Below are 19,128 nucleotides of genomic sequence, written 5' to 3'. Positions count from 1 at the left end.
CTGTGATCTACAAGCAGGAAGCCTCCTGGCTGTAAGACTGGCACACGAGTTTTGGCTCGCATATTTCTTGCCAGTGTTACCTCAGTTTGTTGGCTTTTCAAACTGTGGACGCACGTAGGCGCGTGTGTCACAGCCCACCCGTGTCCCACCGGCGCACCACACGTGCACCGCCTATCTACACGCTAAGGCAACTCAGGAAACTGTAGCCCGGAATCGTTGGGTTTTACTTCACGCAGCTTCGAGGAAGAGAAGCCGGCGAGCAAAAGAAAGCGCGGAGACGCCAGCGCGGGGCCACTGGCTTGGGCGCAGGCGGGGCGGCGCCGCGCGGGGCCGGGGAAGGAGAGGGGCGGGGCGTCGCGGCCTCGCACTGCGCATGCCCGGCTCGTGCGCCGGCCGGCGGGAAAGGCGTTGCCCGGAAGAGAGCGGCCTGACTGCTGGTGCCGAGACTCGCGGGCCTTGAGGGCGGGGGCGTCACAGCCCGCCACCACGCCGTGAGCCCCGCCTGGACCAGCACGAAGTACATGCAGAGCTGAGTCTGTCGCAGCGTGGTGGTGGTCTGCCATGACGTCCAGCCTTTCAGAAGAAGAGCAAGAAGCGGCCCGGCCGGCCAGGGCTGCCATGGCACACTTCTCTGAGGAGACTTTGAAGTCCCTGACTGATGAGGTAGGGAGTTTCCTTTCTTTCAGTTCCTCTGACGGAGAGCAGCCCAGGCCCAGTGCCTCAGGGAGCGAACGAGGGAGTAGGAAGCCGACTCCAAGGTTGGAAGAACAAGATAAGCGATCTGAGATGTGGGGCTTCAAGCGCAATGAAAATGAGCTGTGTGAAAAGTGGATCAGCCACCTCAAGGGCAAAGAACGTAACCCTGGACCGGACCAACCGGACGGCCAACTTCAGACGGAAGACGCTTTCGTGTCCGAAGAAGAACTGAATACCCTTCAGACTTTTTGCAGCGTGAAGATAAACTTGATCCACCATCGAGTGTCTTCCAAGGAGAAGAAGAGCCGCAGACGTAAAAGGCTGCGGGTTCCATTGGATGGAGAGGCCTCACATTGCCCTGTCCCTGCTGAACTTTTAAACAGAATCTATTTTAAAAATATGAGGATGACAGTAGAACAGGTGGCAGCAGCTGAGGAACACATTTCTTCTCAATGTCCAGATTGTAATAGGAAAAGGGCAGAGCTGGCCCAGGCGGCCTTCCTGAGACAAAAGAAGACGTTACTGGAGTCACTGCTACTCCAAGAGAAAATAGATGAACATCTGCACACGAAGGACGTTCTCACTCGTATTAGAGAAGCACATCAGGGCCTTCCCAGGCTCTCAGATGACCCAAAAATAATCTGGAGAAGACTGAATGAGAAAAGTCAGATCGGATGTCGTGGTATTGAAAGGCCAGATACAAAGCAGAAGCTGTAGCTAGATGGAAACAGCACTTGTCATTCATCTTTGCCACTTCTCAAGCCACTTACTTTAACCAAACAGGGCATGAAGATCATTACCAACAATGAATAATGGGGGTAGATATTCTTGTTGTGCATTTGGGTAATTACTGTCATTTTTACAAGCCCTTTGGAAACTAAGATATTAATATGCTTCTTTCTCAGATTTAAGGTCTAAGAACTTTGCAACTAGTACACTTCTCAGATTATGGAAAGCCATATTGGAGTAGTTGCAAAACTTTTACATCAATGCAGGAGAGAGATGCTAATATTTTGGAGTAGAATGGTGATAGCATGCAGAGAAAGAAGTACACAGATGCTAAGAGTTACTTAAGAAGCAATAATTGACTGTATTTGGTTATGAAATGGCCATGGGGATTTAATAAAAGGTAAATCGTAAAAATGTCACTAAAATTTTAATTTGTGTGCTTGAGTGAATGATACTTAATTTCATTAATATGGAAACTGGAGAAGGGCCATGTTTCATAGAGATGATCAAGAGTGATTATTTGGACATGGGTAGTTTGAGGTTTATCTGAGACACTAATTGATGAGAGTTTGGAGAAACACTTGGTTATTTGTACTTGTAGTCTAGACGAAACATCTAGAGATTTGAAATGAAGGGGGTGGGTGGGGAAATCATTGCCATATTGAAGTAACAGATGTCATAAGCTCTTCTGGAAGAGAGTAGAGTGAGGATGAGAGCAGGATTGGAACCAACCCCTGAGAAAGGTCAACAGTTACTGGCTGAGTAGAGGACAATAAGCCCATGTAAATTGTTGAGAAAATATTGTCACAAGAGAATAAAGAAAATCAGGAATTTATAGTGTCAAGGAAAGAGTACTTCAAGAAGGATGGGTTTTCTGAGCATGAGTAAGCATGCCAGTGCAAGATGATTTAGTCACCTGTTTGGCATTGTTGACCTTAGCAACAGCCACAGAGAACTTAGAAAAATTGTTTAGACAAAGTAGGTTGAGGAATAAATGTAAGATAAAGAAGTAAAGAAGGTGTATATATACTACTTGAGAAGTTTAGAGGGAAAGAGGGATGATGTTGGAGGCAGATGTAGAATTGAGGGAAGAATGCTTGGAAAAACTACCTAAAAAGCTATTTTAGTCATGAAGATTTCTTGAAAATTCTGTGTTCACTCTAATTTCCATTCTCAGGAAGCAGTATTCTCTGGGGAATACCATGATATTTTGAAAATACATTTATGGGACTAAAATATTAGCATTCTGAGAAATCATATTTCTTATTTATTTTCCCTATGAATATATAAAGTCCTAATGTCATTACCCGGAGTTCATTTTTCCACATGTTTAACACCTAAACTATTTCAGGGAAAGACAAATTTGTTTGCAAAAATCAACATAAAAGAGTCTTTGTATCAGGTTCCATCAGACTTTCTTTTATGTATAAAGATACTCTTTTCCCTGTATAATTTAAGCTTATTTCCTCTTAGTAGGTCATTTCTAAATAAAATGGAAAAGTCATTACCATGCTCATAGTAACTTTTTATTTGAAATCCACATTATGTCATGCTTTATCTTTGGTATCTCAATATATTCACATTTCACACAATCAAAATTCTGAATAATTTTCCAGTTAGAATTACCCAATTAAAGGTCATGCTCCACCCTTTCTTGGTCAACCAAGCTAGAAATCATAGTCACCTTTTGTTCCTCCTTTTTTATTTTAACTCAACTGCAATCTATTTTTAAACAAGGCTACTAGATTGCTTTTCTTCAGTATTTTCTGACCAAGATTTTTTCATCTCATCATGACCCTCTCATGATTTTTGCCTTTACACTCTTACTTCCTCTCCTCTTCAGTCCATTCTCCATACAGCTGTCAGAATTATTTTTCTAACATACAAACCTATTCAAATTAAGTCTGCTGATTTAAAACAACTCTAAATGGTTTAATCTCTACTGCAGAAATAGCACTTGATAGATTGAACTAATTAATGATATATAAAAGTTCTTTAACATCTGGCCCTAGCATCCTTTAAATTCTTCTGTTATCCTTAAGTCTATATGAAGCTTCTCTATAGGACTTGGAATTGCCTAAGCTTTCTTATTCCTTGTGCCACTGTAATTGCATGTATATATTGGTTTGTCTCAAATTCTCTTAGCTGCTTTTTTCAACTGATATACACTTCTTTTTACATTTTTAAAATTTTATTATCATCAGTAGGTGACAGTTACATAATTGTAAAATCAAATAGATTCTAAAAGGTTTGTTTACAAAATATCTCTTTCTTACTCTGTTACCATCCAAACTCATTCTACACTATTTTGCCATACCCCTTCCCTGCCAGGGTTAACTCTTTATTTGCTGGATCATGGGATAGTCATGCATCCTAGGATAAAAACAGAAGAGGGAATTCAGAGAATTAGGGAGTGATCATTTACTAATCAGAACAGAAATATTTATATTTTTGCCAGTACGACTTTATCTGTGTGTTACCTATAAATAACAACTGAAATTAATATCTTTGATATTATTCCAGTGAATATACAAACACTGAAGATAGTTTACCATGTATTTCTCTTTTGTACCTTGCTCTTTTGCTTGCATTGTGGTAAAACATATAAGAAAATTTCCATTTCAACCATTGCTAATAGTACCATTTAGTGACATTACATTCAGAATGTTGTGCAACCTCAACACTATTTCCATACTTTTTCATCATTCAAACAAACTCTGGGTCCATTAAGCAATAACTTCCCAAATTTTCCTATTCTAGTTGCTGGTAACCTCTAATGTACTTTTTGTTGCTATGAGTTTTCCTATTGAGGTGTTTCATATAAGTGGAATTTCTCAGTAATTTGTCCTTTTGTATTTGGATTATTTTGCTACATAGTGTTTTCAAGGTTCACTCATACTGTAGCATGTATCAGAACATTGTTTTATGGCTGAATAATATTCTGCTACATGAATGTATTTCAAAAAGTCCATGGAAAATGCATATCACCTTTCAGTTCTGTGTTTCCATGAACTTTTTGTGGTAACTCTGTATTACATGTAGGTTTATCCATTCATTTTACTCGAACTTGAGTTGCCTCCACTTGTTGGGTATCACATTATTAATAATAATGTTGATGCTGCTATGAACACTGGTTACAAATATCTATTTGAGAACTTGTTTTGAATTGTTTTGCATCTATACCTTGAGGTAGAATTGCTATATCATATGGTATTTCTATGTTCAAATTTTTAAGGATCTGGCAAATTGTTTCCACAGCAGTTAGAACATTTTACAATTCCACCAATAACAGAGGTTCCACTTTCTTCAAACTTTCCAGTTTCCACTTTAAAAAAAAAAAAAAAAGAATACTATCATCCTAGTTAAGTGTGAAATGGTATCCCATTGTCTTTTCATTGGTAATTCCACAAATGCCTATGATGTTGGTCATTTTTTATTTTATTTTATTTTCTCCTTTGTAGAAATCTATATTCAAATCCTTTGCTTGTTTTTATATAGCTTTTAGTCTATTTTGCTAAGTTGTATGAGTTATTTATATATTATGGATATTAGATAATCAGACTTAAGATATGCAAGTATTAGATTTTGTGGGTTATCTTTAATCTCTTGAAAATTACTGTCCTTTGAAGCACAAAAGTTTTAAGTGTTTTTTAAAGATTTTTATTTTATTTATTTGAAAGAGTTACAGAAGGATAGTGAAAGAGAAAGAGAGAGAGATTGAGGATTGAGGGAGAAAGATGGGGCGGGGGAGAGACTGATTCCATCCACTGGTTCATTCCCTAGATGGCCACAATGGCCAAGGCTGGGCCAGGCTAAAGCTAGGAGCCAGGACCTTCCTCCCTGATGGCAGGGGCCCAAGGACTCAGGCCATCCTCCTCTGCTTCCCCAGGCACATTAGCAGGGAGCTGGATGGGAAGTGGAGCAGCTGGAGCATGAACCGGCACCCATATGGGATGCCAGCGCTGCAGGTGGTATCTTTACCTGCTATGCCCCAGCTCCGGTCCCAGAAGTTTTTAGTTTTAATGAAGTCCAATTTGTTTCTTTTCATTGCCTATTCTTTTGGTGTCATATATGAGAAACCATTGCTGAAACTAAGGTCATTCAGATTTTCCCTATTGTTTTCTTATTAGAGTTTTACAGTTTTGTCTTAGAATTAGGCCTTTAATCCATTTTTTGAATTAATTTTTTACTAATTTGAATAATTTCATTCTTTGTAGTTTTTCAGCATCATCATTGGAGAGAATTGTTTTCCTCCTTGAATGGTCTTGGCAATGTTGTTAAAAATCAATTGATGGGGCCACACTGTGGCTTAGTGGGTAAAGCCAGTGCCTGCAGTGCCAGCATCCCATAGGGAAGCCTGTTTACATCCTGGCTGCTCTATTTTTGATCCAGCTCTCTGCTATGGCCTGGGAAAGCAGTAGAAGATGGCCCAAGTCCTTGGGCCCCTGCACCCACATGGGAGACCCAGAAGAAGCTCTTGGCTCCTGGCTTCGGATTGGCTCAGCTCCAGCCTTTGGGGCCATTTGGGAAGTGAACCAGAGGAAGGAAGACCTCTCTCTCTCTCTCTCTCCTCTATCTCTCTGCCTCTCTGTAACTCTGTCTGTCATTCTTTATAGTTTTTTAGCACTATCATTGAAGAGAATTGTTTTCCTCCTTGAACAATCTTGGCACTGTTGTTAAAAATAAATTGAAAGGGCCAGCATTGTGACATAGAGGGTAAAGTCGCTGCTGCTGCAGCATCCCATTTGAGTGCTGGTTAGAGTCCCAGCTGCTCCACTTCTGATACAGCTCCCTGCTAATGGTCTGGGAAAGCAGCCAAAAATGGCCCAAGTGCTTGGGCCCCTGCCACCCACAAGGGAGACGTTGAAGAACCTTCTGGCTTCAGCACAGCCCAGCCTCAGCTGTTGTGACCATCTGAGGAATGAACCAGTGGATGGAAAATCTCTCTCTCTCTCTGTCTCTCCCTCTCTTTAATTCTGACTTTCAAACAAATAAATAAATCTTAAAAAAAAAATAAATTTACCATAGAAACATGCTCTAAATTCTATTCCATTGTTCCCTACTGGTATGTCTATATTTATTCCAGTACCATACTGTTTTGATTATTGTGCTCGAAGTCAGTTTTTAAATAAGCAAGTGTAAAACCTACATCTTTATTCTTCCCTTTAAAAATTGTTTCAGCTATTTAGAGTTCTTTGAGATTCTGTATGAATTTTAGGATGGATTTCCATTTCTAAAAACAAAAAAGAGCTATTGGACCTTTCATGGGGATTGCATTGAATTTGCATTTTTGTTTTCAGTAGTTTTGTCATCATAATGAAATTAAGACTTTTCATCTAAGCTTGTGGATAGCTTTTAATTTATTTATGTACTCTTTAATTTTTTCCACAAATATTTCATAGATTTCAGTGTACAAGTCTTGTGCCTCCTTGGTTGAATTTCTAAGTATTTTATTTTCTTGGTTGCTGTTATAAATGGAATGTTTTAAAAATTTTTTGTATTGTTGATTTCTAGTGTATAGAAATTCAGTTGATTTTGTATACTGCAATTCCACTGAATTCGGCTTTTAATTCTAACAGATTTGAAAAATGAATTCTTTGGAGTTTTCTGGATAAAGGTTATGTTATCTGCAACACAGATAATTTTATGTATTCCTTTTCAAATTAGATGTCTTTTACTTCCCTTGCCTACTTGCCCTTTCTATAACTTCCAGTGCTAGAAGAAATAGAAGTGGTGAAAGTGGTATCTTTGTTTCTTTTCTGATCTTAGGGCAAAAATTTTTAGTCTCTCACCATGAGTATGATTGTAGTTACAAGTAGTTTTACTATGGCATCCTTATGTTGAGGAAATTCACTTTTATCCTTACTTAATATTGTGTTTTTTTTTTTTTAAATAAAAGGGTTTTGGTTTTTGCCAGGTTTTAGTTTTGTTGTTGTTGTTTGTTTCTGCATTAATCGAGATGATTGTGTGGTTTAGTGTACTCTTTAACCTGACCTAAAATTTCACCTTCTTTTCACTTATCTCATAATTCTAAAAAGTGATTAACCAGAATTAAAGACTGTAGCCTGTATGCTGCATTACATTAAAGTAAATTTGTATTACAACCATACTTGCTTGATTAATATACTTTTTCTCTTTTACTTGATTATGGGCAATTCAAGAATATTATTAGCACTACTTAGCACTGTGGCTAAAACTTGATGGTGCTCACCAGAAGTTTCATGGATTGAAAAATAAGCACTTCTAAATAATGACATGGAATGTCTTTTCCACCAAATGAGGGAAGCAGTCTGCTAGCATTATGTTATCTGTCCATTTTGCTTTTGTGTAGCTGTTGTTGGTAATATTTCTCTTTACCATTTTATGAATTTAGGTTACCTTCTAGCATGTGTACACATTTTTTTCTCAGTGGAAAAGTAATGCAAAGCTCTTTTTTAAAAGATGTATTTCCAGGAATTATGGAGCTAATTAATGTAGTACTCATTTTTAAGAATCATTGTAAAAACATTTCTATGTAATCCACGTTCTCAGATGGAAAAAGTCATCTGGATTGTTAATTTTAGAGATAATTGATGAATTTCTGAAATTCTTGATGCTCAGACTTGAAAACAATTTTTTTTTGTCCCTGAGTAAATTCAAAAGGAATGAGTATGGTTTCTCCAAACTTTTTATAGCTGCACCCAAGAGATTCCAGTGCAGTTGAAATGGAAAGTCTGTCAGATCAGGTGCTAAGAAACCATGTATTTCTCTAATGCACTAAAAAATGTATCTTATGGATTTGTATAGCTGTACATGCAGGATATATAAATTTTTATATTTTATATTTTATCATCGAGGTTTCTTATGAAATACAGTAAAGTTCTGCACTCAGATACAAAGCTATGCATTGAACAAATATTGTAGTAATGAAATCCTTGAAACAGAAGTAAGCGATATGCCAGATTGAGAAAAAAAGAAAATTCAGTCCTGAACATCTGAGTCATTCAGATTCCAGTCTCAGAACTGTTTAGGAATGTTTGGGACACCCAGCTCAGAATACCTCCAATTTTAAACATGTTAGTTTATTTCACGATGAAGCCTAATATAGTAACTTAGCTGTTTCTGTAGCAACATAGCTAAACAGGTTGCAGAGAAATAGGGATTGTGGCTATGTGGGAATGGGTTGTCCCTCAAGTTTGTCTGAAATTGGTAGATGAAAAAAATATACACAAAGTATACTCTAGGGTCCAGTGCTGTGGCACAGCAGGTTAACGCCCTGGCCTGAAGCACTGGCATCCCATATGAGCACTGGTTCGAGACCCAGCTGCTCAACTTCCGAACCAGCTCTCTGCTACGGCCTGAGAAAGCAATAGAAGATGGCCCAAGTCCTTGGACCCCTGCACCCACATGGGAGACCCAGAAGAAGCTCCTGGCTCCTGGCTTCGGATTGGCTCAGCTCCGACCGTTGTGGCCAATTGGAGAATGAACCATTGGATGGAAGACCTCTCTCTCTCTCTGCCTCTCCTCTTTCTGTGCAACTCTGACTTTCAAATAAATAAATAAATCTTTAAAAAAAAAAAGTATACTCTAAAAGGAAAGCATAGCTGAACATCTACTTGCAGTAGGAATTTAGAATTCATAAATTTCCCAATTTTCCAATTCACGACACATTCAAGTTGCAGTAAAAATTGCAAAATTTTGTATATAAAGATAATTGAAAATGAATCTTGATGTGAATGGGATGGGAGGAGGAGTGGGAGATGGGATGGTTGCAGGTGGGAGGGAGGTTATGGGGGGAAAAAGCTGCTATAATCCAAAAGTTGTACTTTGGAAATTTATATTTATTAAATAAATGTTAAAAAAAAAGAAAATTGCAAAATTCTATCAAAGTGGCTCATATAGTCATAAGACCTGATTTTGATGAACCTGCTGTTTGTTGAGGTATTAACTGAGATTTAAGAGAAAGTATGTTATGGTCATTTGATTCAAAATTTGCCTTGGAGGTTGAGACTAATGATGCAACACTTGCACTGAGAAGGTATGGAAAGGTGTACTACTTAGATAATTAGTTTTCCCTGGAAGCGTGTGTGTGTGTGTGTGTGTGTGTCTGTGAGTGTATGTGCTGGGGATTGATCAGAACAATCTCCTCTAAGTAAGAAATAAAATGACTTTAAAGTAAGGAAGGGGCCTTCCTTGGCTTTTATCATATTTAAGAGGTGGAGCTGAGGTGAGGATGCCTACATATGGAGTGGAGCTTCCATAGTTTAAACTTTCTGTCAGTATTAAAGAAGGGAGTAGCTGGCTTTCTTTGAAGAGAGTGGCTTAAAAGTTGTCAGCAGGAAAATATAAAAAATGAAGTTATATTCTTTTTTGCCATTTACCCTGATGTTTGACTGGTAACTGAAACACACTGTTTTATTAAATTTTTACTTAAATATGCCATAATGGTGCTCTATAATATCCATAGCTTGAGATGGGTAAAGGTGGTAAAAGTTCCACTGAATACCTTGTTCAGGAGTCCAGCATTGTGGATTTTGAAGTGAAATATGTGCCTTGGTAATATGGTTCGCATTTGACTTTTCTCCCAACGATTCATGTTCTGGAAGCTGGGTCTCCCATGTGGCAGTGTTGAGGTGGTTGAACCTTTAAGACTTGGCATAGTGGAAGATAATGAGGTCACAAGGGCAGCACTCTCAGAAGGGATTAATGTAGATCTGTGTGGCTGGATTAGTTCTCAAGAGTGCAGTCTGTTTGGCCTCTTCTGCATGTAATCAGTTCCATTTCTGCTTCTCAGCCAGGTTGTGACATTGCCAGGGAGCCCTTATCAGAATTCCAGGACCATACTTTTGAGACCCTTCAGCCAGCAGAATGGTAAACCAAGTAAGCCTCTTTACTTTATAAATTGCACAGTTTCAAGTAATTTGTTAAAGCCACACAAAATTGAGTAGGGCAATACAAACAATGCCTGAAAGTCTTAAGAGGAAAAGGTGAGAACTTGTATCGTGGATTAATGAGTACAGACATGTTTGATGTTAACATATTTTGAGTATCTGCGAGGAAAGAGATATCTTTGGTCATTTTCCTTTAATGGGAAAACCATAGATAAGTAAGTATGTTTGCTACCATTGGTGGAACCAGATGGCTAGACCATTGACAGTAGCACAAGATTCTAATAAAGAAGCAGAATCGGAGCCAGTTGTTGGCCAGACCAACCAGTGGTATTACACCCACCTAAAGTTCATCCAAATCATACATATTTTCTTGCCCCTGGACCTCATTCTTCATCAGTGATATCTGGATTGAGGGATGAAAAATAGCAGCTTTCCAAAAAGTACCATCATGTATAGATTTGCATGTAGAACTTCCCATTGTTATTCACTTCCCATTGTTATACCAAGGAGATCACCAGGTAAGGGGTTCAAGAAAGAGATTTTTCTCTTCTTGCCTTTCTGTAGACTGGATAGTTCCAAAGGTCCAGACTTGGTTCTTTCTTGTGGCTTAGCACTGTGTTTTAGCAAGGAAGCCTTGTTAGCCTTATCGAACATACAGGATGTTGCTTCCAGAACTCACAGAAAAGTATGGAGAGTCATAGGCTTAGGGCCCATGATAATCTCTGTTCTTAGGAGCTCAATAAAAGACAGCATTGCCACTCTAACAGTGCATAGTGTGGGACTGAGGAGGGAAATTTCTTGCACCAGAAGTACATGAGAAACTTATGCCTATTGTGGGTGCCCAGAGATTCCAGCAAGTATGAGAGGAAGTTGCTAAAATCTCTACAGTGAAGGATTTCCTGGGTGTTGGGAAGAGGGATGCTAAGGATAGGCCCATTGTGTTGCAATTCAAACAGATTCTAGAGCCTCATTGCAGGAGACCCAATTAGAGAAGGGTGTTAGCGAGTCATTGGCTCTGAGTTTGCTTGTTTCCTTTGTGAACAGAGGTGGTGCCCAATGCTTGAAGCTGTATGGTTAAGATAGTGATGCATGTCCATGGCTTTGTGAGCATAGGCCTCCAGTGGCCAGCTCCCTGAGGAGAATTTTGCATGGGTGGGTGGCTGACTGGATGGACATGCACTGGACTGGATGCTGGTTAGGAATCATGATGACTCACTGGATCCAAGAAAGCTGCTGAACTGCTGTCCTGGTTGGGCTTCTGTCTGTGTGTTCTGTGGAGCACTGGTGGAAAGCGTGTGCCTGACGCCAGCTCGGACAATAGATCAACTGCCTCTGCAGGACCTTTCCCTGTTGGCACTGTTCTACATGTCAGCGGCATGGTCTGTTCAGGGCCACTCTGGGTCTGCATGTTTGGTCCTGTGGCTGAATCTGACACTGTGAACTACTGTTACTGATCGTGTCCCATTCTCAGCTTCTCAAGACTGTTCTGGTCCTACTAAAGCTACTTTATCATGATATGCCTGATGGTTGGTGGTCATGGTGCCAGTGGTCAGCTGATTTTGATGCTACTTCTGGACCTGGACCAGAGCAGACTGCTGAGTCAGAGTGAACAAGTACTGGGTGAGCTCAGCAACGGCCACAGACTGGTGCTTAAAGCTTCTGATCTGTTGGTGTTTTCCACATTTCTTGGAACAGGTTCAAAAAGAAAGTTAAATGAATCAACTGATACCATGGTGGTATCATTCATCTGTAGAATTTGGCATTTATTTTCCTCTGAGAGATAAATCCCAGGAACTTCTCATTGTTCATCTTCACTTCATCATATACGGATGGGGTCACTTAAAAATTTCATGGAAATTGGAATTAAAAGATAGCTTTATTTTTGTATAATAATATTTTGAAATCCATTTATCCCAGTCCTGGGAATATTTCCAAAGGAAATGAAATCAGCATATGAAAGAGTTACCTGCAGTCCCATATTTATAGCAAATAAATTCACAATAGCAAAGATACTGGTGGATAAAGAAAATGTAGTATATGTATACAATGGAATATTACTCAAACATAAAAAAAAATGATATCCTGACATTTGCACAAAATGGATGGGCCTGGAGATTGTTATGCTAAATGAAATAAGCCAAACTCAGAAAGACAAGCATCATGTTTTATCCCATTTGTGGAAGTTAATATCGAGTGTAAAATTGTGTAAATATCATATCATTTGGTACATAGTTATAAGTATTGCTTCATTGAATCATACCTTATAAATGATAATATATTGTTTCCCTGTTATGATCATTGCCATGATTCCCTCACTTTGTGATATTAATATCTCTGTTTTCAAGAAAAAGTAGTATATATGTGTCTGTATGTAATATCTACTTTTGGGGTGAATGTAGCAAAATGTTAAAAAATTGTTAAATTTTATAATAAAAAAGAACTTATAATTAAAAAGAAATTAATGCATAGTTCTTTTGTAATACACAATTTTTTGAAGACTCTGTGTACACAGATTTCAAATTTATTTTTCAGTGAAACAGACTTATCTTTAAAGTCTATTATCTACAGTCTTTTGGGAATACTCTCATAGCTACCTTTCATTTTTAAATTCTGGACTTTTTTCCCTGGCCCAAGGCCAGTACTATGGACCTTGCTTGACATCACTACTACTATTATCACAGATCCTTCCTGCTGTCCGAGTTCAGGGGAGCAAATGATTAGCCCTGGGACTTCTGAGTTGTTGCACAATACAGAGACCAGGTCAGGCAGGGGATAGGGAAGGTGGTGGTTGGACATGCATTCTCATGTCTTCTTGTATTACTCACTTTTCTGCTCACTCAGCACCCAGCATTCAGACATTTTTGCTTTTCTCAAAGTAACCGAGTTTCTTCCCACCCTCTTCGGTGTGTATTTAACTGTTCCTCTCTGGCTTCTTCTCATTATTCAAGTTTCATTATTGGTATCAACTCAAAGACTTTCTGGAACATCTTACATAAATTGTTTGCCTCCCACCAGTCACTTCCCATCATATGTCCATGGTTATTTCCTTCAAAAGAAATTTAAAATCTGAAATGATCTTATTTGATGTTTAATTTTTAATTTATCTCTTTTTTTACACCAGTGGAGTCTCCTTGAAACTGGGACTCTATTTGAATTCCTTAGATTATTGTCATAATTGGGGACCATAAAAACATTGCAAAATAGCATAAAATGAGCACTTGGCCTGTAGTCAGGTAGAAGACATGCTGTCTGAGCGTAAAACCTCTGATAAGAGTTGCAGTTGTTGCAGGTGTATATTCTGTAGCCCAGCTGGGGGTTATAGGCAGGCCCACTGAAACGCAGGAAGCTTCCCAAAGGAGAAATTTGGCTCAAGGACTCCTCAATGGTTAGATGAAACTTTCTTGGAGCTGTGCACAGACCAAGGCTCTTCTACCTCAGCTCCTCTTCTTTCTCTTTCTCATTCCATAGATTTCAAAATGCAGTCTGAAGCCTCCCCCCACCTCCTGTTAATTCTCCTATTCTCTAATCCCATATCAGCCTCTGATTTTCATTGTACCAAAATTTACATGTTCCTCTATGAGAACTAATTCGCTGATTCATTTCATAACTACTATTGGCTAAATGCTGGAAACTTAAAGATTGGAAGAAGGTACTGTTATAAATGAACTTAGGGACTTTTTAGAACACAAAAATGTAAACAATTATGTATAATATAATGTCATTAATACAATCACATATAGTCAGAGACCTTGGCATGTGTGAGGGAATGTATATAAGAGGAGCGATTACTTGAACAAAGGCTTCAAGGTTGTGTTTCTGGATTATAAAGAACAGACATGGGCAGAGGGTGGCAACTTTAATGGGATTAAATTTTACTTTTTTTTTTTAAAAGATATTTTATTTTTTAAAAGGCAGGATGACAGAGAGAGAGAAACAAATCTCCCATTCTCTGGTTCACTCCCTAAAAGGTTACATTGGTTGAGGCTGGGCCATGCTGAAGCCAGGAACCTGGAACTTCATCGAGGTCTCTCACATGAGTGGTAGGGGTCCAAGCACTTTCTGCTACTCTACCAGACACATTAGTAGAGAGCAAGACTGGAAGCGGAGCAGCCAGGATTTGAACTGGAACTGCCATACAGGAATTCCTGTGTTGCCGGTTCTGGCTTAACCATCTGTACCATAATGCTGGGCCTGAATTCTACTCTGTAATTTATGAAGGTGTGTTAGTTTGCTAGGGCTTGTGTAACCAAGTGCCCCACACTGGGTCACTGAAGAAGCAGAAGTATTTTGTCTCTGAATTCTGGAGTTGAGGGTCTGAAACTGAGGTGTTAATTGGTTCCCTCTGGGGGCTGTGATGGAAAATATACTCCATGCTTCTCAGTTGGTGGTTTGGGGGGGTTTGCTAGCAGTGTTTGGTGTTCCTTGGCTTACAGGTACATAGTCCCTATTTGTGCCTTTATGTTCCTTTTGTGTTCTCCCTGTGTTCACATTTCTGTGCAAATTTCCCCCCCTTTTTAAGGACACGAGCCATGTTGGATTAGGGTACATGATTGCTTCTGTAAAGACGCAATTTCCAAATACAGTCACATTCTGGGGTATTGAGGATTAAGACTTCAACATTTGGATCTTGAGGGGATAAAGTCAAAAAGGAACAGACGGGGAGGGAGGAAAACAGAGGAAGAATGCCCAGCATTTCATTTTGGTGAAATCACTCTAGACTCTTTTTTGAAGATGGGCATTCAAGGCCGTGCTTCTCAACCATCACCACACATGAGAATCATCTGGGAAACTTGCAAAATAGACCAATATCCAGGCCCTGCTTGTGGATATTCTGATGCAATTGTGCTAGAACATCCTGGCATAGTGCTTCATGAAAGCTTCTCAAGTGGTTGTAGCATGCAGCTGCGTTTAGATAGACTGTTTTAAGCTTGAAACAGAAAGGCCAATTGGAGACTATTTCATTAATCACCTAAAGAGATAATAAGGCTCTGAAACATGGTGTACTCAGTAGGAAAGAAGAGAGTAAGAGATGGATGGTTTTAAAATGGAAGTAAATCAGCAGAACTCGTTGACTGATTGAGAGATAGGCAGTGGGTGCAAGGAAGAGTAAAAAATGGCTCATGTTCTCATCAAGTTTACGCTGGTGTCTTCAGTAGATAATAAATATAAAAGAAGTTTGGGCCGGCGCCGCGGCTCACTAGGCTAATCCTCTGCCTTGCGGCGCCAGCACACTGCGTTCTAGTCCCGGTCGGGGCACCAGATTCTGTCCTGGTTGCCCCTCTTCCAGGCCGGCTCTCTGCTATGGCCCGGGAGTGCAGTGGAGGATGGCCTAAGTGCTTGGGCCCTGTACCCACATGGGAGATCAGGAGAAGCACCTGGCTCCTGGCTTCGGATCAGCACGATGCGCCGGCTATAGCGCGGCCATTGGAGGGTGAACCAACGGCAAAAAGGAAGACCTTTCTCTTTGTCTCTCTCTCTCACTGTCCACTCTGCCTGTCAAAAAAAAAAAAAAAAAAAAAAGAAGAAGAAGAAGAAGTTTGTTCTTTTAGGGGATAGCAGTCACTGAATTAACTGAGTTCTGAAAAATTAAACTTGCTATTTTAAGATAGTTCTGGATTCAGATGGATTTGTAAGATATACAAGGGTTCTTCAACAAGTTTGTAGAAAATGTAATTAAAATATAAGTTTATTTGGGTACAAAAATGTTGAAATCTGTGCATTTTTCCTAATTTCATCTTCATGAAGCTTTTAAGACCCTATATATACATGAATTTCAAAAAAGTTTTGTATCCAAATAAACTTACCATTTAATTCCATTTTCCATAAACTTTTTGAAGTTCCCTGATGATTTAGGGAGATACTTTGCAGGGGGAGCCCTGCTTCTTTCAATGTAACACTTTGTAAATCTATGTAGTATAATATCACCACCAGGATATAGACATTGACATGGTTGATATACAGAACAGTGCCATCGCCAAGAGAGATAATGAGAGTGAAATACCTTTAGAGAGTGTTAAAATAAGACTGGTTTATTTTAAAGTAAAAATGACTTCTGATTTCTCCTTACCTAGTTTTGATCACTCTAAGATACCAGAAATCTGCCAAAAGTAAGATCCACCTACCTCAGGTGTCTCAACATCTTAAGATATAGACATGAAGTTTTAAACCTAGGATTATGCAATGCATGCCTAGCTTGGAGTTGAAAGTCATATATAAATTCATTCCACCTGTACAATAAGTTCTATTTGGAAAAGTAGTTTGCATATCTACATATATTCACACCCACAGATGACTGCACATCTACACCACAAGCATTTACATGCACAGTTGCAACTTTTATTATGAGACAAAATTTTGTGAGAAGCCACTATACCAATCCCTCATATTCAAAGAGAGTGTCCATTCTGTCTTTTAAAGGGTGTTTTATTCATTTTAACTTCAGCCAAAAAATAGAGAGATTAAAAACAGCTGGAACATATGTCTATTTTCACCTCCTCCATCTGGAACTTTGTTTTTGGACATCACAGACATTTTCCAAACAAACCTCTGCTGAACAAAATGATAAATGTGGAAAAGACATGCATACATGTACGATTCTCTTTCTGTTTGAAGAACTTTATTCCACTGGTGTGTTTTTCAAACATAAAACTAAACCTTTGAACAGAACAAATAGAGTTTGATTTTGATAAGTGATTGATATTTATTATCTATTTTAAATTGGGCAATGCTGTTAATTATAACATTGGGTTTTATTAAGATTTCCCTACTTATCTGAAGATCAAAATTGAAGTCTTTTATTATATGTTGATATTTGGATAGAACAATTACACAACAAAAATAATGTGCTAGTCAGTCTTTCAAGTTTCTGTCAGGACTTTATTCTCAGATACATCTTGTTACTTACATTTTCCTTGCTGAAACTGTTTCAGCTAGAGCATTATCTCATCAAGCTCCAATTACTATAATTATTTTTTCACTCTTGCTCTGATGTTATACCAATGTATCTTATGCAATAATTCTAGGTTAATCTTTAAAAAATGATCTGATGGGCCGGCGCCATGGCTCACTTGGTTAATCCTCCACCTGTGGCACCGGCATCTCATATAGGTGCTGGGTTCTAGTCCTGGTTGCTCCTCTTCCAGTCCAGCTCTCTGCTGTGGCCCAGGAAGGCAGTGAAGGATGGCCAAAGTGCTTAGGTCCCTGCACCCTAATGGGAGACCAGGAAGAAGCACCTGGCTCCTGGCTTCAGATCGGCGCAGTGCCGGCCATGGTGGCCATTTGAGGGGTGAACCAATGGAAGGAAGACATTTCTCTCTGTCTCTCTCACTGTCTAACTCTATCTGTCAAATAAATAAAATATTAAAAAAAATGATATGATAACATCACTGCAGTTTTGTATAGACTAAAAAAAAAAAAAAAAACAAAACCTTGGTGTTTATTATACTGGTCTTACTTCAGCTTTCAACAGTGGTTAAGGGTCCCAGTTGTACAGACAGTCTGATTCAAAGCCCAGTTCTTCCAATTACAATTAGCAAGGATTTATTTTCTTTGGCCAACAGATGAGTTTGGGGTCTTGAAATCAGGTAATGGCCAAGAAAATAGAAAAAAAAAAAAGGATAGATTTTAGAGGTACTATAATGACCAATCCATTAGAAGGGAGAAAATTTTATGACGAATCTAATCCACCTTAGGCAACTAAGTGGATTTCCCAAGAGAAAGTTTTCAGCCAAAGGAGAGGTTTGGCAGATGAAGAAAAAAACCATTATTTTGAACTTTGTATATGACATCTTGGTGAATATATTTTTCCACGAGAGCAGAGGCAAAGATGAAATTTTGGAAGCAGTAGAAAATGATAATTACCATATTCATGCAACACAAGACCATTAAATATAAATTACTCTACTATAAAAAGAAATTACAGTCTGGGCGTATAGCATATTTAAAAATCCCAATTTCACTGGATAATAAAGCAGTAAAATTAAAGTGCATTTCATAAAAATGACAGAAAAATATTAAACAAAAGTTCAAATAAAAATCTTGGTACCATATTACCTTGAACTTTTGGCTCAATATAAGACGATTCAGAAATTATAGCTACTTGACTATCTCAGCAGCTGTTTTCATGAAGACTAAAGACAAGGCTTGGAATTCATGGTGAAGTGATATTTATTAGACTAGGATATGTATGGGGGCTGAGGGAGGTCATGGCTACTCTTTTGCTCTACATTTGGGGAATTTCTTTGTTTTGTGAAGGATAATTTGAGGTAGGAGAGGGTCACCTGACAAACCAGCTAGATTACCCTAGGTCAGTCAAACGGGTGACAGATGGAGTCAGATTGTCCTTACATTCCTATAAGAGAAGATGTTTTTCACAGTTCTGGACCATATCCACTCAACATAAAACAGAATCTGATAACAATTATGGGTTGCTAGTGCACAGTGAGAAGTCAAATACCAAAGGCAGTTCTTGCCAAGTTTTTCTTTGTATTTTAACCGCATGATCCATATTATTCATTAGGCTATCCTTCATCTGTCTAAACAACAAGCTTTTGTCCTTTTATGACTTAACCATTCTTTGCCCAGGGATACTTATGCGTGATATAGTGTTATAATAGAATTGGGATTTTTGTATTTCATGTAATTACAGAACATGCTAATTTAAACAAGGAAATTAAAATCTTTCTAAGAATGTCACTGTCACATTAGGGAGGGGTGGTGATTCCTATTTCTTCTAAGAAAATTTTGGTAGATTTTTGGGAGTATTTTGAGACACATACTTTGTGAATAGATTGCAGGTGATTTCTGCAAGTGACATTCAGGTGAACATTGACTG

The 19,128-nt window shown here is 38.8% G+C and overlaps 2 protein-coding genes across 2 annotated transcripts in view; one reads left to right on the top strand and one right to left on the bottom strand.

The window, feature by feature from the left end:
* The window catches only part of DLC1 (DLC1 Rho GTPase activating protein), a 517,566-nt gene that overhangs the window by 480,672 nt on the left and 17,766 nt on the right, over positions 1 to 19,128 (bottom strand). The window lies entirely within an intron of this gene.
* On the top strand, positions 371 to 2,935 carry C2H8orf48 (chromosome 2 C8orf48 homolog). Its single transcript, XM_089327276.1, has one exon. The coding sequence runs from the start codon at positions 562 to 564 to the stop codon at positions 1,411 to 1,413; it is 852 nt and encodes a 283-aa protein (XP_089183402.1). The 5' UTR covers positions 371 to 561; the 3' UTR covers positions 1,414 to 2,935.

The sequence above is a fragment of the Oryctolagus cuniculus genome, chromosome 2, assembly GCF_051225735.1.
Source record: "Oryctolagus cuniculus isolate XC-2025 breed Fujian yellow rabbit chromosome 2, ASM5122573v1, whole genome shotgun sequence".
Lineage (NCBI taxonomy): Eukaryota > Metazoa > Chordata > Mammalia > Lagomorpha > Leporidae > Oryctolagus > Oryctolagus cuniculus.
Note: the sequence above shows the minus strand (reverse complement) of the source record. Positions and strands in the feature narration are given on the sequence as shown.

Coding starts and splice junctions, on each gene's coding strand:
- C2H8orf48 (XM_089327276.1), top strand. CDS start 562: ATGACGTCCAGCCTTTCAGAAGAAGAGCAAGAAGCGGCCCGGCCGGCC.